The sequence below is a fragment of the Protopterus annectens genome, chromosome 2.part1 (genome assembly GCF_019279795.1).
Source record: "Protopterus annectens isolate FY-2018-M chromosome 2.part1, PAN1.0, whole genome shotgun sequence".
Taxonomy (NCBI): Eukaryota; Metazoa; Chordata; order Ceratodontiformes; family Protopteridae; genus Protopterus; species Protopterus annectens.
In genome coordinates, this window is record NC_056729.1 from 1,384,165,887 (window position 1) to 1,384,191,858 (window position 25,972).

A 25,972-nucleotide genomic window follows, 5' to 3' on the forward strand; every position below is an offset into this window, starting at 1 on the left:
AGACGTACTTCTGGCAGAAATAATAGCACCTAGGAAAACAATTTTCTAGGACAAAAAGTTTAGTTCACGCTAAGCCGAAGGTTCAAAGTGGGGTTAGGTTAAGGTCTATAAAACAATATTTAAATCCCAAGGGGGGTAGGACCCTTTAAAGGAGGTCTAAGTATATATGCTCCTCTGAGAATGGCTTTGCAAAGCTTGGAGGAAGCTAAGGTAGAGTTATTTACTCCTATATGAAAGTTGAAAATGGCTGCTAGCCAATTCACTGAAAATTGTAGCCAACAAGTCAAGAACCTTAAAAAATGGTGCTGAAAGGGGGTCTAGATTATTTTTATGTGCCCAATAAACAAATCTTTTCCACTGACTTTTCTACATTTTTCTCGTGGAAACTTTGTGGGAATGATAAAAAATGTGATGGACATGGGGGAGAGTCTGGGCTGTCTAGCAATCAATGGAATTCCAGAAACCATGTGGTCAACTTGAGGCCTGAAATCTCTGGATGAGTCATGTGTATCACATGAGACATTAGGTCTGGAGTTGAATCCAGGATGGATGCAGAAGATGAGGCCAAATGAAGGGGAAACCAGATCTGTCAAGGCCAATAAAGGTGCAATAAGGATAACTGTGCTCTTCAATCAAGATACTTTCTGGAGAGTCTTGGGAATCAGGGGAGTAGAAGGTTAAGTGTACAGGAGACCAGAGGGCCAAGTGTGAAGAGTGTCTCTTGGGGACTCTCCCACTGGGGAACTTGGGGCAAAGAATCTGCTGCACTTGTTGAGAGGGAGATTCAAAGAGATCACAGCATGGTTGGCCCCCATCGAAAGAAAACCCTCTCTGCCACCTTCATGTTGAGAGACTACTTGTTTGGCATTAGAATAGACCTGGTTAACTTTTCTGTAATCACTTTGGATTTCCCCAGAATGTGTGCAGATATCAGAAAACGATTGGATGAGATTTCCCATTGCCGTATTCTCATAGCTTCTTGACAAAGGGGGTAAAGATCTGGTTCCCCCTTGTTTGTTGACATACCAGACCAGTGACATATTATCCATCTGAAATGCAACAGTCATGGTTGGGAGAGAGTTGTGGAAGGCCATCAATGCTAGGAGGGCAGCTCTCATGTCCAGGCCTCTTTGGGGGTACCATGTGCCTTAGACCGTCCTTACCAAGAAGTGCCCCCCACTCATTCTGAGAGATGTCCATGGTCACTGTGGCCTTGGGTTGAAGTAGAACAAAGGGATGGCCTTCTTGTATTTGATTGGAATGGATCCACTAGAGGAGGTAATTTTTGCAGGCTTTCATTATTTTGACTTGACTGGATAAAGGTTGCTGGAGAATAGACCATTGACTTGTGAGTGTCCATTGAAGCCAGAGTGATTTCCACAGACATGGATCCCAGTGCTTGGAGTATCAGAATTGCTGAAAGAGAAAAACTCTGAATGACATTTTTGACCTGGATATGAATTGTCTGAATTCAAGCAGAGGGAGGGAAGCTATTTGAGTGACTGTACTGAACAGAGCACATATAAATTCCAGAGTCTGTGTTGGATTTAGTTGACATTTGTTGTACTTGACAGACATAAGAGCACAGCTGGAGTAAGTAGTCCCATGCTTGAATTAGTTGATGCCTGGTCAGAGCAGTCAGGAGACAGTCATCCAGATATGGAAACACTTAGAATCCCTGCAGTCTCAAGTGAGCTGCAACTACTGCCACACACTTAGTAAACAGCCTGTAGCCTGTGGTGAGACCAAAGGCAGTGCTCTGAACTGGTAATGGCTGTCTCCAAGCTGGAAGCATTGATATCTTCTGGATCGTCTGCTCATTTTGATGGGATAGTACTTATCCTGAAGATCTATCAAGCACATCCACTTGCCCTTGTGGAGAAATGTCAGAATGGACTGAAATGTGACCGTCCAGAACTTTGTATGCCTTACTGATCAGTTTAGTGTACTGGGATCCAAGATTGGTCTCCAGTCCTCTGTCTTTTTTGGTACTAAAAATAATTCTGAATAAGTTTCGGACTCTTTCTGGTTTGGGGAGATCTCTTGGATGACTCTTTTTTTCTAGCAGCTTGTCTATTTTTTGTTTTGCTGCTTCCCTTTGACTGGGTGGAACATCAGGGATTTTGTTTGAGACTAGTGGGGGTGGATGGGAAAATGGTATTATTTAACTTCTGGACATTATCCTTCGCACCCATGAATCTTTTATTTTTAGCCAGGCTCTCTGGTGTGGGGGTAAATGACCCCTGACTGCCTCCAGAGAGGGACGGTTGGGCCTCCTTTCAGAAGCACTAATAGGATCTATCAGACAAGGTATCCTAGATCCATGATTATGTGAACCACCTCTGCCATGGGGACAGCATCTTCCATTGGAGCACCTCCTCTGCCCCTGGGGGAAACTATCGCCACATGGATCTTGGAAAGCATCCTGGGATTTTTTGAACCACATTTTCCATCTGCTTCATTGATTCCTAGAAAAGGTCCTTTGAGGGGTCAAAAAATGTACCCTCATAGCAGACAGGTTTTCCCTTCCTATTCACACCTAGAGTGTGCATCTTTTACTTTTGGGCCAAAGGAGGTTCCGTCAAAGGGACCATTGAAGAAAGAAGATTTGAAGAGTTCCGCAAAATCACATAAACACATCCAAGCATGTCTCCTGCTGGAAATGCTTGAACCTGTCACCCGTGTGGTACCTTCAGCTACATGGAAGATAAGCTTCACAGATGAATTTGAAATAGACCTAAGGATAGCCAAACGTGAGGAAATAGTGCTCTCTACCTCAGAGGATATGGTCCCAGAGTGGGATTTGGAAAGTTTCTTGTAAAATTTGCCAAATAATTCAGTGACCTAAGGGTGAAGGCTGCAGAAGCATAGACATGCTTCCCAAACCTATCCAGCACCCCAGACTCCCTATTGGGGGGGGGGTGGTGGACACAGGAACATTGCTCTGCTAGTTTCTTCTTAATGGCCACCGCTATGACCATGGCATCAATAGGTACTACTTTACTCCAGTGTGGTCTATAATTAGGTGGTGCCAGCATCCTATCTGGTCTCTTAGGGATCAGCTTAGTAATGTCAAGCTCCTTCCACGCCCATCTAGAGACAAAATCAATGAGCTCTTCAATTGGTGGAGTCACTCAGGAAGTAGATGGGCCAGTTCCAAAAGCCTCCAGGAACACCGACTCCTCTTGGGAATGGTTATTGGGGACCAACCACCCCTTTGTTTTAGGAGTTCTAAGATGCCTCCAAATGAGATGTCATTGAGTGGTGATCTGGGGATCCTTCCTCTTCATCAAAGTCAGTGTCCTCAGTTACAGACTCTTGTGGACAGTCTAAGTGCCTCCTTTTGCACTTTCTCTTCTGAGGAACCTCCTTGGTAGTATATTCCAGGAAGGTATTGGAAGTGATTACTATAACATGTTGTACGGTCTGGATACTGACTTTGGCTGGTTGTCACAATGGAACAGATGACCGAGGCTCTGGATGCAGAACTGAATAGGGTTGGGATGTCAGAGCTGAACAGGGAAGAGAAGTCGGAATGCTGGGAAGAGAGAAAGCTCTCTCTACTACCTTGAAGGGAGAAAGCCTTGGAGAAAGAGACACCAATGTATCTGATAAGGCAGGCTTTCAGACTGTTGGTTCCCTCTACCCCGAAGGCAAGCTGCTCAAGATGTACATCAGAGCTGAGCTGTCCAATGGCAAAGCTCTGAGTGGTAGAAACTGCTCTGACAACTTCAGAGCCGAATCCAACACCCCAGATTTGGCGCTGATGCTACAGCTCTGAGAGTCGTCCAATTCTGAAGTACTTGGTGCCAGACAACTCAGAGACACCATCGGAGTTGAAGATGCCAACATCTTCAGATCTGAGGCAGAGGACTCCAGGACTTTTGGATCTGATGGTTCCGAAACCAAAAGTCAAATCAGATAAACAGCTAATAGCGGAAGTGTAGTACTAACAAGGGTCTCTGGACCCAATGAGGTTGGAGCCAGAAGAACTCCCATTTGTATCTGCATCCTGAGAAACTTCCTCATTATCCTGTCCACATCAGCTTCAGTCAGGCACTAGGAAGATCAAATGGATGAGGCTGTGGATGAAGGTCTTGAATGGTGCCAAAGAGATTGTGTCAAAAAAGGGGATAGGAGCAGAGAGGTGATTGGATCCGGTAATAATTGAGGTAAATAGATCCGTGATGATTTTTTGGATCTTGGTTTCGGACCTGAAGCTGTCAGATCTGACTTTTTGGCTTGTTTAGGAGGAGGCTCTGATAACAGAGATGAAGTAGCAGAAGTTGTCGGGGCCAGAGATCTCTTACAAGATTCATTTGTATGAGAATCTCCTTTTTTGTCTGACCTTTTGAGGGTTTGAGCCCCAGAAACTGTAGATACAGGTTTAGAGGGCAGCAAGCCCCTAAGAATTAGCTTATTATTTCGGTCTATTAATTCATGGATATTAAACCCTTTACAATTATCACAGTCGGGAGTCCAGGTGAGAAGGCCCTAAGCAATACAAGTACTTTGCATGTGCATCTGAGCTATGTATTTTGTGGCCGCAGGCCACACATTTTTTAAACCCTGAAGGTTTTTCAGACATAGTATTTATTTATTTACTTGACATTTGTTTACTGGGATAGTCCATCTGGGTCAAAAGAACATGTTTCCAGCAGAGGTCCGGGAAGAAAACTCCAAAATAGCAGTAAATTAAGTACATATGTATTATTATAATTTTTACATATACAGTAGGTAGGTAATTACCGATAGACAGATAGTTTAACAACACGTGCAGAAACATTCATCCAAAATATTACAACACACACACAACAATGCAATCAAAAGATCTAGGAGCATACAGTAGATTATCATCGAAGCATTAGAGGATAGATATTTTGCATTCCTACATAGGGTGATAAAAGTTATTCTACAGTTCTTACTAGTGATTTTAAAAAAGAGATAAGTTGTTTAGTTACCATTACATTAAGAGAGAAAAGAAGTGTAGTGGATATGTGAGGGAAGACAGAAGGGGATGAGATTAGCTAAGAGGTCAGCAGTGCCAAATATGAGTTGGAAAATTGTATCCTTTAGAGAATAGATAAGTTAGCCAAAATTATATCAGCCAGGGTTGGAAGGTAAAGTTAGCCAGGAATTGAGCATGAGCACAACCATGTATTATTTAGATGTTGTTTTAGGGAGGATTTGAAATCTTCTAAGTTAGTAATTGTCCATGTAGTTAGGGGGAGGGAGTTCCAGACTTTAGCTGCAGAGTGAGAGTAAAAACTTTGCCCTGGTACTTTTGAGGGATTGAAAATAGCTAGTAAGCAGATGAAAGAAAAGTAAGTTAGATAAAACTTTTTTTTGGATAGTCAAGGAAAGGTGTTGCCAACAATGGTAAGTAAAAAGGGAGTATTAAAGTACTTTACAGGGACAGGATACTTGAGATGGTATTCAGGAATACTCTAACAGTACTGGGAAAAAATTTAGAAATGACTTCCTAGGAGAATTAAAGGGAGGAAAAAAGAGTGGAGATATATAATTTATTAGGATTATATAGAAAAAGTAGTTAACTCTCAAAAAACTATTAGGGCTCACTTGAGAGTTTTCAGCAACCACATCCAAACTCTATGGCAGCAAACAACATCTGAGGTATGTAAGGTGACAAAAGTATTATGGGTAAAGGAAGGAGCTTGAGAGCTTCAGTGTTCTACAAGCTGGAAAAAGTGGCTGAGTTGGATCCAAGGACTGGATCCGAACCCAGCAGTTGAAAAAATGATAATGACAACATCAGATCTGATGTTCTATACAAGTAAGGTTCTTTATTCAAATCTGTACTTCAGGGAGTTTGCACTGTAACCTTAAAACAGGTTTACTAACTGTAAGTAAGTATGTTTAAATAAGTTTTAACTGACAGATTGTGAATTTGAATTTAAGTAATGCGTTTTGTTTACTCAAAAATCTGCACATATTTTTGTTCACCTAAAAAATATTTCTTTAATACACTTGCAAGATTGCGCCTTCCACACAGTATCAAAAGTCATCGATTTCCCTGTCATTCTGCAACATACTGCATAAAATTATCTTTCTTCTGCTAGAAGGATTTGCAGGTTGCAGAAATTCTTTTTCTATGCAGACAATATATATAGACTGACATCTTTAGGTACTACTAGGTAAGCTGTTAAAACCATCTGTGCCTCTGAGCTTGCAGCTATTGCTAAAGGAAAAGGACACTTCATGCGTTAATGTAGTTTAGGCTTCTTAAGGCCATTACATCTTGATAGGTATGGCTCTGTTACCCATGGGCAGTTTGCTCTCATTTGAAAAATGAAGCATGTCACTGTACTTCGACTGTTCCTTCCAGTGAAGGCCAACCCCATACGGACAGCCCAACCTACTGATCTAGAAAAAACATCCTATCTGTCATCACTTGTACATCCAACCCTTTTTCTTCCCATACTGAATTCTGATAAAAATGTACTCAAGGCATTTATAACTGCTGACTGTTCTGCTCTGTTATTTGTCGCTCTAATTACACTGGCAACATTTCCCTAGCAGTTGTTTGACAAAACTGACTGTTTCTGAGTATCAGAAACACTACTGGCTCAGGTATGGCCCACTCCTTTCACCCTCTCCCTACCCTACCCCCGATTCTTACTCAACTCAAAAAAAAAAAAAAAACTCAATCAGCTCACCAGAGTTATCCAATTTCTCCTCCTTTACCCCGTTTAAGAGAGTATCAAGTTTGCTGTTTTTAAACCTAAATGCATGAAGCATCAGTAACAATTTGACTGATCTCCATGCATGCATTGCCCTGTATTCCCCTGACTTTTTTATAATAACTGAAATATGGCTCAAACAAGATATGAAAGATGAAGAAATCCTGCACCTCAGTTACAATATACTTAGGCTTGGCAAAAGAAATAAAAGGGGAGAGGGTGTGGCATCCTCTATGAACACTTTCAACCTCACTCTTCATCCACTTATTCCTTCAAAATCTGACAATTCTGAAGTAATGACATTGCTTTTAAAAACAAGCAATCATAAGCTAAAAGCCAAAAAGTGCATAGTCATCCCCTTTGGCAAAAACAAAGTGCCCACAAATTACCACATAGGTGGTAATCCATTAAGTACGGAAGAAGTAATTAGGGACATGGGGACCCAAGTTGATAGCAATCTCTCATTTGACAACCACATGGCCAAAGTGGTTAGAAAAACTTTATAATATAGCCCACCTAATCATGAAGGGATTCACATCTAGATCAGGGGTGGTCATTGTGCCTCTTTACTCATCCCGCATTAGGCCCATAATTGAGTACAATGCCCCTTTTGGGATGTACCTTACCAGACACCTGCAGCAACTAGAAAGACCCCAAAAGTACCTCACCAAGAGGATCAAAGGGCTCAAACAGATGCCATATGCTGCCCAGTTAAAGAAACACCAGCTCTACTCGGTTGCATACCGCCTGCTTAGAGGCGAACTGTGTCTGACGTATAAAGCCATGTCCAACCCGGAATTAATGGACATGCTGCACCTCAGAAAATCCAAATCTCATCGAGCTACGTGCTCGAGGGACTTGAACCTCAGCACAGAAATAAATAGGACATGCTGGAGGGACAGATTCATAACCCAGAGGCTCCCTTCACTCTGGAATAAAATCCCAGTCCAGGTTAGGCAGAGTCCCTCACTGACTCTCTTCAAGAGGAATCTTGATGAGTGGATGGGAGATCGTAGGTTTACCCAGGGTATCACTTCTGTGTCACTGTTAGACAGAGGCACAGTAAACTAAACCTTGAAAAAGGGCATAGTAAAATTCATTTTAATGGGTGGCGAAAGCCAAACACACTCTGGCTAGGCTTACAAATGCCCTAGGGCAGATAGCCTAGTATGAACCTATGAACCTATAAACAAATGTGCATAGTAGCCTTATATCTACCTCCAGGTAACAATATCCAAACAGCAGAAGATTTTTCTTTGCTGGATTAATTGCAATATCCTCCACTAAACCATTACTCGGGGTGATCTAAACACTGATTGGCACGTTACTAACTCAGATTCTCCTATAAACTTTATAAATCTTTACAGTTTCACTCAGCTAATTACTTTCCCCACCAGACTCAATAAAAGTAGTAACAGGCATTCTACAGTAGACTGGTTCCTCTCCTCTCAGCCAAACTACATAATCACCTGATATAATTAGTGATCATATTCCAACTTTTACAGCACAACTCCACAGCAGTGTAAACAAAACAATCCTATACAACTAAGTATGCAGTCTTACTTCATTTAACAAGGAACCTTTATCTTTTATCTATCCCTCATGAAATGAACCAAAATTAAGACCTTACCAGTAGATGAAGTAGTCACTTACTGCAATACAGCTTTTCTCAACATTCACAGCAGTCTTGCTCCTATTCATATAAAAAGAATTAAATCAAACCTTGATTAGCCAAACAATTGCAGTCTGGAAAGCCTGGAAAGAATGGCCCTGTAGTGAAACACAAACCAGCATACAGATTTTTAGACAGCTTTGAAATCATGCTAAAAAAAACAAATTAAGTAGGACAAGCAATCCTATTATTCCAGTCTTCAGCATAAATATCACAACAATCCTAAACTGCTCTGGGACACAGTAAATAATATCCTCTACCCTGGCCACACTAGTACACCTCCACCAAACACAAACAGCACTACAGATAGTACTGTTACTCAGTTCAAAAACTATTTTGTCAAAACAATCCATCCATCCACCCACAATCCCTTTTTCCCATTTTTGCACATGTGGTCAGGATGTCACTTCAAGAATGACAACTATCTAGAGCCAAGGTTTAGCTTGCTCAAAAATAACTCTACTACTCTGTTCACTGCACCAATCTGTACTGAAGAAAATTCTTCTTTCAACTTTGAATCAGTCCAACTAGTTGACAGTTATCTTATACCTTTACAAAGGGGCTCAGAATTTCAAGGATATAACTGGTATGGTAATCAAGAACATTGACTTTATTTGCAGATGATATTATTTTGTACCTTGTATAACCAGAAAAGGACATCTCAGTGTTGTGGAACATCTTGAGTCAATTTCAAGTCTTTTGGGGAAAAAAATTAATGAAGATAAAACCCACATGTGAACTGATCCAGCAGTATCCATATTTATGAGGACACAGTAAAGTACTTAGGAATATGGATTAAAAAGGATTCAGTTATAGCAACTAAGGATATATGAGAAGAAACTAAAAAAAGACAATTAAAAAAACTAAGAAACTGGAAGCTGTTGCTTACAGACATGGACACTAAGATCAAGCAGGGAAAATGTTTTTAGTTCCTCTAGTTTTATCTACAGGTCAGGCATATTTTATCAACCAGAGGAGAAGATGCGAATAATAGTTAATAAAGTGCTGAAGGAATTTATCTGGGAGGTGAAGAGGGCAAGGGTCAAATGAGATAAGTTGAGCCTCCCAACTAATAAGGTAGTTTAGGATTACCTAATTTGAAGGGATATTTTAGATCTACACAGTTAAGCCTCATACACATAACACAAGCTGAAAGCTGTAATTTAAAGTGGAAAGGGGTGATGATGAAACAGGTGGAAAATCCAAGAAATTAGGAGAAAGGTGGAATGTGGGATGCATATCTTGAAGTTGAATAACACCATCCATACGGAATGTTATATTCACAAAGTTGCAAAAGTATTCTAAGAACTAAGCAAATATAATAATGGTGAAATAAAATTTTGCTTATAGGGATGACTGCAATTAGAGGTAAAAAGAATAAACAAGAGGGGGCTGGAATTTTTTGGAGAAAACTGGCAAGGAACCAAGGTACTGGGAGGAAATAACTAGAGAGGGATAGATAAAAGAACTGGAAGAGGCCAAGAAGACATTTGGCCTGTAGTCTACAGACTACCTTCCCTATCATGGATTGATATCAACGTACAGGCAAAAAGAAAAGGATAGGGGATCCCAAGTGCTGCTGTGGTAAAAATTGTTAGCTGAATCTAGAACAGAAGCTGCTGTTAAAAAGGAACAATTAGTAGAGCATACAAAATGTTGCACAATAACTAGAGGAATCAATCATAGGAGGTTAGAAAAGATTGGGAAGAGAGATTGGAAAAGCAATTCACAAGGAAACAATGGGAAGACATATGTATGGCTCCCAAGTGTGCAACAAAGTCTCAAAAGATTTAGGATTTTTACTCTGAAATGTTTGCATAGGTATTTTTATACCACAAGTAGATGACAAATGTTGGAGGTGGGACGGAGAAGAAACAGGTAACTGGGAACATATGTTTTGGGAGTGTAATGAGTTATCAGACTTCAAAAATTCCTTACACAGTACTCTGTCTGACATATTGGGTAGCAAATGGAAATGACTTTTTGAACCGGGGTACAAGATCAGAATTGTTTACACATATTAAGACCTTGCTAAGTTTAATTCTGGTTTCTGCCAAAAAAAGCATTTTCTACAAAATGGAAATCCAAGTTTAAACCAACTGTATTTGAATACTGAATAATGTAACAGAGACACAAGAACTGGAACTGGGATCTTTAGAAAAGGGTAGGAGCAAATTACATAGAAAAAAAATAAGACGTTATGTACACACAATAACGTTCCATGTGAGTTGTTCATCTCACCTTCATTCTTTACTGATGGGTTCGGAGCCGATCCATCAGCTCTGGTATGGCCGTATGCAAAGTTCAAGGTCATCCAGTAGCTCGAGGCCAAGCCTCGATCCCATGATGCACTGTGAATTACCTCAGATCTTGTTTGCTGCGTGTACTATAACCATATAAATGAGCTATCCTCCTATGGAGAGGAAGAAGAATTGAGCAACCAGGATGAGACCAACATCTAGGTCAACTATCAGCCAGGAGGGGGAAGGAGGGAGGGATGTAAGAATGAAGGCGAGATGAACAACTCACATGGAACATTATGGTGAGTACATAACTTCTTAATGTGAAGTTGTTCAATCTGTTCAATCTCGCCATTCACTCTTTACTGATGGGTAGCGTCCCTAGCACCATCAATCTTGGGTGGCTCACGGGACTACATTCTTCAGAACTGTAGACCCAAAAGAAGCCCTGTCCCTGGAGGCCTTATCAACTTTGTAGTGAGTGATAAAGGTATGAGATTTTGACCAAGTGGCTGCTGCACAAATGTTATCAAGGGGAAATTTGGCTTGGAATGCAGAGGATGTAGAAACTGCTATGGTTGAGTGAGCTTTAATCTTGTGTTACAAAGGCATATTAGCAGCTGAATAGACAAAAGGGATACAATCAGATAACCATTTAGACAGAGTTGTTTTAGCCACTGGTCTAACTTTTCTGGCTTCAGAGAATGAAACTTCCAGAGAAGTAAATATTGTGGGAAGAAATATTCAGGGAATTGTTATGGCTAGGCTTGCATAGGCCCTAGGGCCGATAACCTAGTACCAACCTATGAACTTATGAAACAAAGAGCTGGTCTGATTTCCTGATATCTTTTGTTCTATCCAAATAAAATCTGAGCTGTCTGTGAACATCAAGTTTGTGCAGCATATACTCCAATTTATTGGAATGATTAGGGAAGAAAACTAGTAACTCAATGACTTGGCTGATATTAGTTTCTGAAAAAAACTTTGGGCAAAAAAGAGGGGTTTGTCCTCAGAGAAACTCTGTCAGCATGAAAAATTAGATAAGGAGGGCTGATAGATAAAGCCTGAAGTTCTGACACTCTGCAGGCAGAAGTAATAGCTACCAGAAAAATGTTTTTCCATGACAAATATTTGAGGTCACAAGATGATGCTGGTTCAAACGGGGGAAGGATTATACGAGACAGCATAAAATTTAGATTCCATGGAGAATAGGGAGTTTTCACTGGAGGTCTCATATGAAATGTTCCCTTGAGAAAGGTCTTGGATAACTTGTGGGACATTATATTTAGCCAGTCAATTCCGAGCTGAAAGTTAGATATAGCAGCCAAATGAACCCGAACTGTTGTGGCTGCTGCTCCATTATTAAAAATCATACCCAAGAATTCTAGTATGGATGTCAAGGGGGCTTGGTAAGGATCAATGTACCGCTTAGAAGCCCATATGGAAAATCTCTTCCACTTACTAAAATATAATCTTCTAGTGGACGGCTTATGAGAAGACAAAATGATCTGTTTTGTCTCATTGAAAAAGTTATGAAGCCTGGCTATGAGGGGGAACTGGAGCAGCCAAGCTGTCAGCTTCAGTGACTGCAGAGAAGGATGGAAGTTCCCCGATGGATGTGTCAGAAAGTTGAACTGGGTCCAGAATCCAGGGATCCCCCAGGAGATGATGTTGAAGGAATGGGAACCAAATTTGCCGAGGCCAATGAGGGGCTATAAGAATGATGGTCCTTCCCAGGGATTTTGCTTTCTGTAGAAATCTGGGTATCAATGGGATTGGTGGAAATGCATAGAGGAGACCCAGGAGCCAATCGTGTACGAGTGAGTCTCTCAGGGCTTCTCCCAGAGGAGGAATCAGGACAAAGTAGCTTCTGCATTTTGTGCTGATGTGCCTGGTAAAAAGGTCGCAGCAAGGCTGGCCCCATTAACAGAAAATCCTGTCCGTAATCTCTTTCTTGAGGGACCATTAGTGCAGCAACAAGGTTGCCCTGCTCAGTTTGTCTGCTATCACATTGGATATCCCCGGGATGTGTGTTGCCAACAGAAAGCGCTGGGAGGAAACAGCCCACTGCCAAACTCTGAGGGCTTCTCGGCAAAGGGGGTAAGACTTGGTTCCCCCCTGCTTGTTCAAGTACCAGACTAGTGACATATTTGTCTGTCTGAATTGCAATCGTTCCTAGGGGAAGAGAGTCCTGGAAGTACTGCTTTCATCTCCCGAACATTGATATGCAAATGTGACTCGATCTGTCTATGTGCCTTGGGCAGTCTTTCCCTGAAAATGCGCCCCCCCCACCCTATCAGTGAAGCATACGTGGTCACAGAGGCTACTGGAGGGGGTAGAACAAAGGGGTGTCCTATGGTGACATGAAGAGACGTCAGCCACCACTGGAGATCTTTCTTGCAAGAGCTCGTAATCAAAATCATGTGATCCATTGGACGTTCCTGGTAAGACCATTGAGTGAACAACAGCCATTGAAGAATCCGCATATGCATTGCAGCCATCAAACCCAATACTTTCAGAACTTCTGAAGCTGATGCTCTGTCTTTCGATACCAATGTGCTGACATACTGATGAAGAAGGAAGATTCTTTTGATTGGTAGTCTTAGCGTGGTGGTTGAAGTGTCTAGCTCTGCCCCGATAAAAACAATATGCTGAGATGGCGACAAGGCAGACTTTTTTGAGTTGACTGTAATGCCTAAATGATTGTAGAGTGACACAGTGTACTCCCTTGCCTGAATCAGTTGATGCCTGGTGGTGGATGTAAGGAGCCAATCGTCTAGGTACGGAAACACCTGGAATCCTACATGCCTCAGGTGAGCCATGACCACTGCCATGCATTTGGTGAACATTCTGGGGGCTGTAGTGAGACCAAAGGGCAGGGCTTGAAATTGATAATGATTGGCTCCCCAGCTGGAAACGCAGGTGATCTCTGGATGACCTGGCCATTTTTATGTGGTAGTATGCATCCTTGCGATCTATCGAGTACATCCAATTGTCTTGCCCTAAGAAGGGAAGTATTGACTGGAGCATGACCATCCAGAACTTCTCTTTCTTCACATACTGGTTGAGCCTGCTGAGGTTCAAAATGGGTCTCCAGTCCCCTGTTTTCTTTGGAACCAAAAAGAACCTTGAGTAAGTTCCAGATCCTGTTTGGTCTGCTGGGACTGGCTGGATGACTCTTTTTTCTAGCAACTTGTGGACTTCTATGGATGTCTGTTCCCTGTAACTGGGTGGAACATCCAGGATTCTTCTTATGGATGGGGGGGTGAGGTGTGGCGAATGGTATGAAGTACCCTCGAGAAATGATACTTTGTACCCAGCTGTCTTTTGTTATTTCTTGCCAGGCATCTGGATACAAAGATAAGCAACCCCCGACTGCCTCCAGAGCAGGACAGTTGGGCCTCCTTTCAGGAGCGCTGGTAGGATTAACCAGAGAAGTGATCTCTGTCAACCTGATGTTTCAGACCCCCTCTGCTGCAAGGGTGGCATCTTCCAGTATTACCCACTTCTCTGCCCTTAGAGGGGGGGTTCACCACGTGTGTCCTGAAAGGCTCCTTGGGCTTTCCGGAACCACATTTTTCCTCCACTTTGGCCTCTGGGATAAGGCCAGGTAGGGGTGAAAAAATGGACTCCTGACAGCAGACAGAGTCTTTCCCTTCAGTTCACATCTGGTCAAAGTTTCCTTCACTTTAGGCCCAAAAAGGGATGAGCCATCAAAAGGGGTGTTTACGAAGGATGACTTGAAGGGCTGCATGAAGGAACACAAGCGCATCCAAGAATGTCTTATGAGAGCGATTCCTGTACCCACTGCCCTACTCATTCCATCAGCTGCATATATGAGATGCATGGATGAGTTGACAATAGAATTTAGGGTAGCAAGCTGGGCAGCAACTTTGTCAGAGGCCCCTGCAGCTACTGTACTCTGAAGAGTATCTCCCAACTCCTTAAGGAGATCTCTTTGCAACCTAGTGAAATGGGTTAAGTAGTTCAGTGAGCGGAGAGTAAAAGTCGCTGAACTAAACATGCATTTCCCATACCTGTCCATGATCCTAGACTCTCTATTAGGAGGATGAATAGACGAAGTCTCAGACATTACATTTCTGGTGGCCGTGGCCACCACCATGGCATCAACAGGGACTCCTTTGGATAAGAAGGTTTTATCTGGTGGAGCTGATATAAACTTGTTAGGCCTCCTAGGAACAGGCTTCATGGACTCCAGTGACTCCCATGCCCTCCGAGAGACCAACTGCATGAGCTCATTGAAGGGTGGAGACACCCAAGAGGTGGAAGGTTGAGACCTGAAAGCCTTCAGAACTGACTCATCCTCAGTAGGGCTTTTGGACTGCCAATCACCCCTCTGCCTAAGGATCTCAAGTATCTCAGCAAAGGAGATATCCCCAGAGGGGGAACGCGGGGACCCTTCTGACTCATCCAAGTCACTCTCAGATGTTAAAGACTCCTGTGGGGGTCCAAGTGTCTCCTCTTGCACAATCTCTTCCTGGGAACCTCCTCAGTGGGAGCCTCTTGGGAGGACTCGAAAGAGCAGGGGACACCCTGTGGGGCTACCTGAGGCTCTGGGTCTCTATGCCTAGCCTGGACGATGGAAGCAGAAGCAGACACAGGAACTTTTGGGGATGAGGAAGCAAGGCCTGAAGTCGAAGATGTTTTGGGGGACAAGGCTCTCCTCATGGTCTTGAAGGCACCATGGCTCCGATGTGAAGGAATCGACGGATTTGAAGGAACCACCAAACCCTCCCACACTGAAGCCGTGGGCTCCGAGCTGGAGGTAGGAGCCGAGCTCATCCGAGCTGAAGCCCTGAGAGGAAGAGTTGGCACTGACAAGTTGGTCCGACTATACCCCCTGGATCCGAATGGAGAGTGTCGGCTCCTAGAGTCCCCGGTCGGCGCCGAGGACACTGGAGCAGGTCTTGGCACCAAAGGCTCCACGATCAACAGGTCTGCTTGCTCTGGCTCCGAGGTCCTGTATGGCTCGGAGGAAGAGTAGTCAAAGCAGGAGTAGTGGCCTTCGGCTCCAAAGCTGCTTGGGTCAGAGCCAACAACAATTTAGCAAGGCCTGGTGCCTGTAAAAGCTTCTGCACCAATCAATCCATATCCAAATCCAACAGGCTGACAGAAGACCTAGAAGAATGCACCGTGGGTGCCGACTGAAGCAATGGAGATTAAGGCACTTCGGATACCGGCTCCAAAGCTGTGGGCCGGCTCTGAAAAGAAAAGACAGTCGGCTCCGAGGTCTGTGGAGCTAATGTTGGAGAATCTTCCAATTTTTTTGATTTCTTAGACTGCTTAGAGTCCTTAGATTCCACAGAAGATCTAGAGGACTTGGAAGACTTGCTGGCCACATCCTGGTCACTCAATACCTCTTGAAAAGGATGCTTTAACAAGCCCCTGTCCATCAACTTCCTTTTCCTCTCTAGCAACACTCTCGAAAAAAAAGAATGACATATGGCACAAGACTCCTGTAACTGGACAGCTCCTAAGCAATAAACACAAGTTACATATCCATCCATAACGGACATTTTTTGGTTGCAGTCTGGACACTTTTTAAATCCAGACTTTGGGTGCTTATCTTTGTCATCCGCCATTATGCTGCTATAAAAAAATGCAGAGCAGATAATCAGCAATACCCTAGGCTCTAACAACACACACAAGGAGCCTAAGAAAAATGTAACACAAAATATTAATAAGCTACTAGGCTCTGAACTCACACACACAGAAAAACGAGCCTGATAAGAATTTGAATAATTAACTACTAGACTATTCAAAAACACTATCTACTAAACTAAGGCCAATATATAGAAGGCCAACAACAGAAAAGGTTATACATATATATATATATATATATATATATATATATATATATAAAGATGTGTATATATATATATATATATATATATATATATATATATATATATATATATATATATATATACACACTAGAAACTACAGCAGAAAATCTAGGCCAAAACACACGAGGCCGATATATGAAATATTAATAATCACACACGGGAAAGGGGAGTGTTTAAGAAGCTATAAGTGAACTACCTAACTATCTGTCTAAGAGAGTTTAGCAAAACATTATTGAAATAACTGCTAAATATAAAAGTTTTAAAAATAGTACTGGCCCGAGCTTGCACTGGAACCTCTGATCAGATGTCACGGCAAACTAGATCTGAGGTAATTCACAGTGCATCATGGGATAGGGGCTTGGCTTTGAGCTACTGGAAGACCTCGAGCTTTGCATACGGCCGTACTGAGCCGATGGATCGGCTCCGAACCCATCAGTAAAGAATGAACGGCGAGATTGAACAACTTCACATTATAAATTCTGGCAACAATACAGGCAAATTAATGTTTTAGAGGAGGAGTGAGGTTTAAGGGAAAGCAGGAATTGAGCAAGTTATGCAATGTTCGATTGATGGCAGTTATACAAAAGAATACAGCAATATATAGAAAAGAAAATGCAAATGCTATCTCTCTGGTCTTACAACTTAACATCTTCTTACCATTCTTCCATGTATATACCTTGCTCTGATTCTACTTTTCACTGTATTTTTTTTCTAGCATGCCAGGTCCGATTTCCACTCTGTGTATAATGTGTGTATAGAATGGGCTTTTTTCAGTTACTCTGTATATAATGTCATTTATCGACTGCATGTATACCCTCAAGCCAACTTTGATTTTCACTTTGTATATTCAATATGCATATATTACATTTTGGCATTTACTTTGTATAAAATGTCATGCATCTATTGTGTTTACCCTGGGCTGAGATGGAAACCAGTGCAACGGGATTAGTGCTCTATCCCAGTTAACAGATTCAAAATAAATGAAATAAGAATGTGAAATAATAACTATGCTATAAGGTGCTATGTCATTTACAGCAAAAGTAATGGAATATATAATATCATCATCCTCATCTATCACTTCGGAAAATAAACATGGCCTGGGAAACATTTATGGAATATCCAGGGAAAGCAAATCCAGCAAAATGACTACCTTTTCCAAAGGACTGGCTGACTGTACTTATGACTGAAATTCTTGCACTTCATTTCTTGATCCATGTAATCAGCCTCCAGGGCTAGTGATCATTGCTTGGAAGGAAATAAAACTGAAATAAAGCCATAATGTGACATGGAAGTAGGTTATATAACCAACTTGCCTATTGTAAAAATAAGGATGAAAAAACATTATCCCTGAAACAGGATGGTTCCCTGACCATAGGCTTGGTTCACTGTTGTCCCTACACTAAGGTTATACAAAATACACTTAAAAGATTAGAAGCCATTGAAGATTCTTGAATGTCAATGCTTTCAGTAAAGTACCTCTCATGTCACTGGCATTTTGCAGAAAAAAGCTAGCAGGTCAAACATTCCATTGAAAACAGTAGGACTCATCCCCCTGTTTAGTGAAGTCACTATTAGAACTCCACATGCATCCCAGCCGCAATCAAAATCTATGGCCACTCAGTCTGGAATTTTTTACTATCTGAATTTGTTTACCAGGGTAGAGTACTGATCAATTCTGAAAAATGTCTGCCTCAGCCAGGGTTAAAAACTGACCAGATATACAAAATAGGTAAGAGTACAATAACATACAAGTGAGGATAAAACAGCACAATGGCAGAGTAATGCTTTAACTGCAGTTCAGTCATTTTCTCCAAGTGTTCAAAGCCCATCCCAACTCTGAAATCCAGCTAGACTGTAATCAATTTTACCCTCCAGGGCTGCTTACATTGTCAGTCATCATCCTCCCTCTCCAAAAACAGTCAGCAATTGATCGCAAAAACCCACCCATCAACAAAAAAGTAGTTTGCCTCAACAAGCTAAAATACAACAAAATCCCTCAACCCAAACAGCCTACATAGTGAGCAATGTATACTCAACCCCATTCATATATTGTGCATTCAAACTTCTTCCTTCACATATGCAGGACTGGCACATAACAACGGACACCCAGCACTGCTTAGTACACTTGCTACTGAAGTGCATAACACTTATTAAGAACTGCATCTCAACATTTTCCTGTTTGTTTGCAGTGGTGTACTGTACTGCTAATGTACGCAACTATGATGCTACCTGATGGACTCTACCTCCTAGGTTATAAATGAAACGTCCTCTACAGGAATGTCAGCAATGTTGTTTAGCAAGTCTTCTCAATTCTGATATCCTGGCTTTATGAGTCTAAGCTCAAGGAAAGTACGGTTGTGCAAGTGAACTTACTGTAACAGTTGATGACTGAATGATCACTGCTGCAGTAGCCTAAGCTAAATGGGATAACAGTCATCTAGCTTCCAATGCTTTCATGAAACCTTCCATATACCCAAACTGTTAGCGTGAGCTGAGCTGACTAAAAGTCAGGTTTGGGTGCCTAGCCTTCGAGAACTTTCATGCTAAGAGACAGACAGAGGGAGGTCTCAATTTGTATAAGGAAACAAATCCAATCCACAGAACACTTTTTATTAGCAGAGCAATCAAAAGCTGGTAAGCGCTTTCATTCCAAAAATACAGAACTTCATCAGACAAATCACACTTCAAACCACCCATATTTAAACTAAATTAAGATAATAACATATGTAAAAACACATTACATAGCCACACCCCCTTAAAGTTATAGTAAAATATATACTAAAAAATATATATACACATAAATACTAGTAGTATAAAAGATATAGTATAAAAAATGGTACAAGACTGTAACCAGCATATAATGACAATAAGAAAAATGAAATATGTTTTTTCATTACGGATTTGGAAAAATATACCGTCATATGAAAGATATACATATATGTATTAATATATATATAGGTATAAATATAAGTATAAATAAGTGCACACTTATCCCTACAAACCATTATTCATTTTAGGGGTATACATTATTATTAAAAAATTTTATTAAAATATTAAATATTAAATATAAAATAATTATCTCATTAAAGCTTTTAATCTTAGCAGGGAACTAATAGAAATATTCTCATTCAGTCCCGGCCAGTTGCCAGCATCCAAGACCAACTGTCAGTACAGTTCCCTTTTCTCCAACAAAATAGACCAAGCACCCCCTCTTATTTCAGTGGGGATGTGATTAATAACAAAACATTCGAATGAATGCCCTTCATTCTCCATCAAGTGCTTGCTCAGAGCATTTGTTTCTTTTTTTCCTTTTATTTCCTACAAATGCTCATAAACACGATTCCTCAATTTCCTATCTGTTTTGCCAATATAGTAACACCCACATTGTTCACATAAAGCACAATATATTACCCTTTCAGTGTTACAATTGTATTTCCTTTTTAGTCTAAAGGTAGTATTATTTATTTTAAATTCATGTCCTTCCTTTATATGTTTACAGAAATGACACATGCCACACTTGTTCATAAGGCCATCATTATTTTTCATAGAACTCTGTTTCTTTTCAAAACAACTCTTTAAATTCCTACCTCTTCTATATATTACTGTGGGCCTTATATCCACATGTTGTCTTAGGTTCCTATCCTAGGTATAGTCCATTTTTTCTCTAAAATGTTTTTTAATTCAAGGCTGCCTATAGTAAAAACTGTTATAAAGGATGTTATAATTTCTGCTCACATCATCATGATTGCCAGTAGTACCACTAATGGTGGCGACCTGGTATATTTGGGATTCGCTTAAAAGTGGTATATAGAAATTCCTTTCCCTCTTGTTAACCACTTCCAGTATAATGTCAGTAACAAATTTCATGGGATAGCCTCTTTTTACAAACATATTCTTTAAAACTTCACATTCAGTTAAAAAATCAACCACATCGGATACCATACGTGCAGCACGGACAAGTTGACCCTTGACTATGGCTTTTTTCTGTTTGTACGGGTGTGTACTGTTATAATGTAATAAGGAATTTGAATAAGTCTCTTTTCTGTAAATTCTGGAGGTAAATCTTCCATTATTATAATCTTTGGTTATCAAAATATCCAAATATGATATCCTATATAAGTCAAAGTTGTGGGTAAATCTTAGAAAATGTGTTGTAGGATTAATATAGGACATAAATTCACTATTTTTTTCAAAAGATCCATCCCACAGGACAAACATATCATCCAAAAACTGACAATAATATTTTATATAAGGGTAAAATTTAGAGGGGAATAAATATTTCCTTTCCCATTGTGTTACTACTATATTAGCATATAAACCCCCACAAGCTGATCCCATAGCAACACCCTCTTGCTGCAGAAAGACCTCATTTTCAAATAAAATAAAATTATTCTTTAGAACAGTTTCCAGAAGTTGTAAATATAGTAATACTTTGAAGTGTCCAACCTTCTTGTCGTATAAATATTCACTAAACCAGGCTAGTCCAATGTCATGTGGAATTATTGAATATAAATCCTTGATGTCTATAGTGAGAAACATATAGGTGTCCTTAAAGGTTACTTCATTCATGGCCTTCAAAAAGTTCCATGAATCCTTACACAAGTGAGGTTCACTATGTACTAGATGTTTTAATTTAGCATCCAATAATTTGGCCAAAGGTTATGTAATGCACCCCTTGGAATCCACTATAGGGCACATTGGTGGCTGATCTAAATTTTTGTGCAGCTTTGGTAATCTAAATATTACTGATACCTTAGGATGGGGGACTGTAAGGTAATTTAATTCATCAATTGTTATGGATCCTTCAATAAACAAGTCCTGAAGTTCATTTTTAATTTTTAAGTATGCCTTATTCAGTTCATTTAAGGAAGACTTTGCATATATTCTTCCATTTAAAATATATAACATCTTCTTCTTGTAATCCACTATATTCATTAAAACAACACCATCCCCTTTGTCAGGTTTCATAATCCTAATGTCTTCTAAGAAACCATGAATTTATTTAATGGTATGTCCTTCTATATCATCCCTGTTCAGGCTTCTATGCCTAGCCATTAAATTCCGGATATCTAATTCACATATTCTTTCAAACAATAGGATCATGGGGTGTAATGGGGGTTGTAAGTACCTGAAATCATTAGGGGATTTAAAAACTGGTCAGAAAAAGAATTCTGAAACATGCTTCTCAGGTTTAATTTGCGAGTGTATAACTTTAAATCCATTAAGATATTACCTACATCACTACGTTGTCTAGGAACAAATGTGAACCCTTTTGCAAAAAGGTCACAATGAGCAATGTCCAAAGCAGCATTAGAAAAGTTGTATACTTTAAAATCACCTAAGGAGTTTGTAATAATACAACAAGGGGGTAAAAGGTGATCACATAATTCATCCACTGGGATAGTGGGTGTATATCAACATCAAAATCGCTAATGTTCAGGCTGTTTAATTCCTGTTGTTCCATGTCCTGCTGTAGGGGTATCTCCCCCTCCCATTCGTCTTCCCTCCCCTGTTCCACCTGTTGTTGGACCTTTGTGGGGTTTGATATCCTTCCACTCTTATGTTGTCTGGAGGTGGATTCCTGTTCTTCAATCGCTCTGAGCATCTTAAAGTGGGGTATTCTTCCTGATCTAAAAAGGGTTTTCCTGTTCAAGGTGTAAAGGGTGTAAATCAGAAGTATTATTATTGTTATTGCTACCATTATAATCCCTAAACTTATTACCTCATTTCTTGGAGGGTGGGGGGCTGGGGTAAGCAACACCTCTACCATACTCTATTTTGTCTCTATTAAGCTTTTTTATTTTATGAGCCCTTATGGTTGAAGTTAATTCATCTATACTTTTAAAAATTCTCACGTTCATTTTTAAAATCATTGTACTGTCTGTGTACACAAATCACATGGTCTAAATCAGTCACAGTTTCCATTAATTCATTAATTAATTTATCATTGTGTTTTATAATTAAATTCATATAGTCATAACCGTGTTGGTCAAACAATTCAATCAGTTCATTAAATAATAAAGAGTCAGCCTTTAAACCATTAGGGTATCACCACATGGGTAACCCTTTTGGAACCACTTTTTTTTTTATACATTCTTGAAAGTATGTATTATCCAATTGTAGTCGCTTAATTTTAGACAAGTAATAGTCAAATTCTTCTAGTAAAAAATGTTAACTTTTATTACCAGTTTCTGTCCTGTTTGTTAATCCATTGTTCAAAGATATGGTAGATGTTAACCAGTCTCCCAATAAAGGAACACCTGTAGAAATTTGCGATGGTTGTTCAGAGTCTGTTGTACGTTGCCCACATGGAATAGAGCTGTTGCTACTATTAATATTTGAGTCCGTACTAGGTCCACTGCTCGTTGAGGCTTGTTGTGAGCAATTGTGTAAGTTAACATCACTCAGAGTTTGCCGCAAATGTAGACGCTGTGTTGCCTTCAACGGATGCATTGGAGCTGCGTCCTATATCACTGGGAGGCGTGGCAAGCAATGAATCAACCTTTTGGGTCAAATTTTGAACAATACAGGTAAGATCCATCACCACTCATTGTAATACACTCATCTCGGAGCTTTTCGATAAAAGCTCAGTAGAGGCATCCAAACTAACCTCTTCTGCCATAACAAACTGCCAAAAATAAAAAAAAATGACACAAAAAACTGTACCAAAACAAAGACCAGTCGAGGTTGCAGGATGTCTCAATGTGTATAATGAAACAAATCCAATCCACAGAACACTTTTTATTAGCAGAACAATCAAAAGCTGGTAAGCGCTTTCGTTCCAAAAATACAGAACTTCATCAGACAAATCACACTTCAAACCACCCATATTTAAACTAAATTAAGATAATCACATGAGTAAAAACACATTACATAGCCACACCCCCTTAAAGTTATAGTAAAATATATACTAAATATATATATATATATATATATATATATATATATACTAAATATATATATATATATATATATATATATATATATACATACACATAAATATTAGTAGTATAAAGGATATAGTATAAAAAATGGTACAAGATTGTAACCAGTATATAATGACAATAAGAAAAATGAAATATGTTTTTTCATTACGGATGTGGAACAATACACCTTCATATGAAAGATATACATATATGTATTAATATAAATATAGGTATAAATATAAGTATAAATAAGTGCACACTTATCCCTACAAACCATTATTCATTTTAGGGGTATACATTATTATTAAAAAAAATTATTAAAATATTAAATATAAAAGAATTATCTCATTAAAGCTTTTAATCTTAACAGGGAACTAATAAAAATATTCTCATTCAGTCCCGGCCAGTTGCCAGCATCCAAGACCAACTGCCAGTACAGTTCCCTTTTCTCCATCAAAATAGACCAAGCACCCCCTCTTATTTCAGTGGGGATGTGATCAATAACAAAAAATTGGAATGAATGCCCTTCATTCTCCATCAAGTGCTTGCTCAGAGCATTTGTTTCTTTTTTTCTTTTTATTTCGTATATGCGCTCATAAACATGATTCCTCAATTTCCTATCTGTTTTGCCAATATAGTAACACCCACATTGTTCACATAAAGCACAATATATTACCCTTTCAGTGTTACAATTGTATTTCCTTTTTAGTCTAAAGGTAGTATTATTTATTTTAAATTCATGTTCTTCCTTTATATGTTTACAGAAATGACACATGCCACACTAGTTCATATGGCCATCATTATTTTTCATAGAACTCGGTTTCTTTTCAAAACACCTCTTTAAATTCCTACCTCTTCTATATATTATTGTGGGCCTTGTTTCCACATATTGTCTTAGGTTCCTATCCTAAGTATAGTCCAATTTTTCTCTAAAATGTTTTTTTAATTCAAGGCTGTCTATAGTAAAAATTGTTATAAAGAATGTGTTATAATTTCTGCTCACATCATCATGATTGCCAGTAGTAGTGCCAGTAATGAGAATATTTTCTATTAGTTCCCTGTTAAAATTAAAAGCTTTAATGAAATAATTATTTTATATTTAATATTTAATATTTTAATACATTTTTAATACTAATTTATACCCCTAAAATGAATAATGGTTTGTAGGGATAAGTGTGCACTTATTTATACTTATATTTATACCTATATTTATATTAATACATATATGTACATCTTTCATATGAAGGTGTATTGTTCCAAATCCGTAATGAAAAAACATATTTCATTTTTCTTATGGTCATTATATGCTGGTTACAATCCTGTACCATTTTTTATACTATATCTTTTATACTACTAATATTTATGTGTGTGTGTGTGTATATATATATATATATATATATATATATATATATATATATATATTTTTAGTATATATTTTACTAAAACTTTAAGGGGGTGTGGCTATGTAATATGTTTTTACTCATGTGATTATCTTAATTTAGTTTAAATATGGGTGGTTTGAAGTGTGATTTGTCTGATGAAGTTCTGTATTTTTGGAACGAAAGCGCTTACCAGCTTTTGATTGTTCTGCTAATAAAAAGTGTTCTGTGGATTAGATTCGTTTCCTTATACACATTGAGACATCCTGCAACCTCGACTGGTCTTTGTTTCGGTACAGTTTTTTGTGTCATTCTTTTTATTTTTGGCAGTTTGTTATGGCAGAAGAGGTTAGTTTGGATGCCTCTATTGAGCTTTTATCGAAAAGCTCCGAGACGAGTGTATTACAACGAGCAGTGATGGATCTTACCTGTACTGTTCAAAATTTGACCCAAAAGGTTGATTCATTGCTTGCCACACCTCCCAGTGATGTAGGACGCAGCTCCAATGCATCCGTTGAAGGCAACACATAGTCTTTACATTTGCGGCAAACTCTGAGTGATGTTAACTTACACAATGGCTCACAACAAGCCTCAACGAGCAGTGGACCTAGTACGGACTCAAATATTAATAGTAGCAACAGCTCTAGTCTATGTGGGCAACGTACAACAGACTCTGAACAACCATCGCAAATTTCTACAGGTGTTCCTTTATTGAGAGACTGGTTAACATCTACCATATCTTTGAACAACGGATTAACAGACAGGACAGAAACCGGTAATAAAAGTTTACATTTTTTACTGGAAGAATTTGACTATTACTTGTCTAAAATTAAGCGACTACAATTAGATAATACATACTTTCAAGAATGTATAAAAGAAAAAGTGGTTCCAAAAGGGTTACGCATGTGGCGATACCCTAATGGTTTAAAGGCTAACTCTTTATTAGTTAATGAACTGACTGAATTGTTTGACCAACACGGTTATGACTATATGAATTTAATTATAAAACACAATGATAAACTGATGAATGAATTAAAGGAAATTGTGACTGATTTGGACCATGTGATTTGTGCACACAGACAGTACAATGATTTTATAAATGAACATGTGAGAATTTTTAAAAGAATAGATAAATTAACTTCAACCATAAGGGCTCGTAAAATAAAAAAACTTAATAGAGACAAAAT

The 25,972-nt window shown here is 39.4% G+C and overlaps 1 protein-coding gene across 2 annotated transcripts in view; it reads right to left on the reverse strand.

The window, feature by feature from the left end:
• AGBL5 (AGBL carboxypeptidase 5) overlaps positions 1 to 25,972 on the reverse strand; it is a 2,459,386-nt gene that overhangs the window by 79,860 nt on the left and 2,353,554 nt on the right. Inside the window, exon 16 of one of the 2 annotated variants that reach the window (XM_044062862.1) lies at positions 8,424 to 8,471. The exons of the other annotated variant lie outside the window; for it this stretch is intronic. Coding sequence (XP_043918797.1) covers positions 8,424 to 8,471 — 48 coding nt within the window. The remainder of the gene's footprint in view (positions 1 to 8,423; positions 8,472 to 25,972) is intronic. 2 annotated transcript variants of the gene reach the window in all.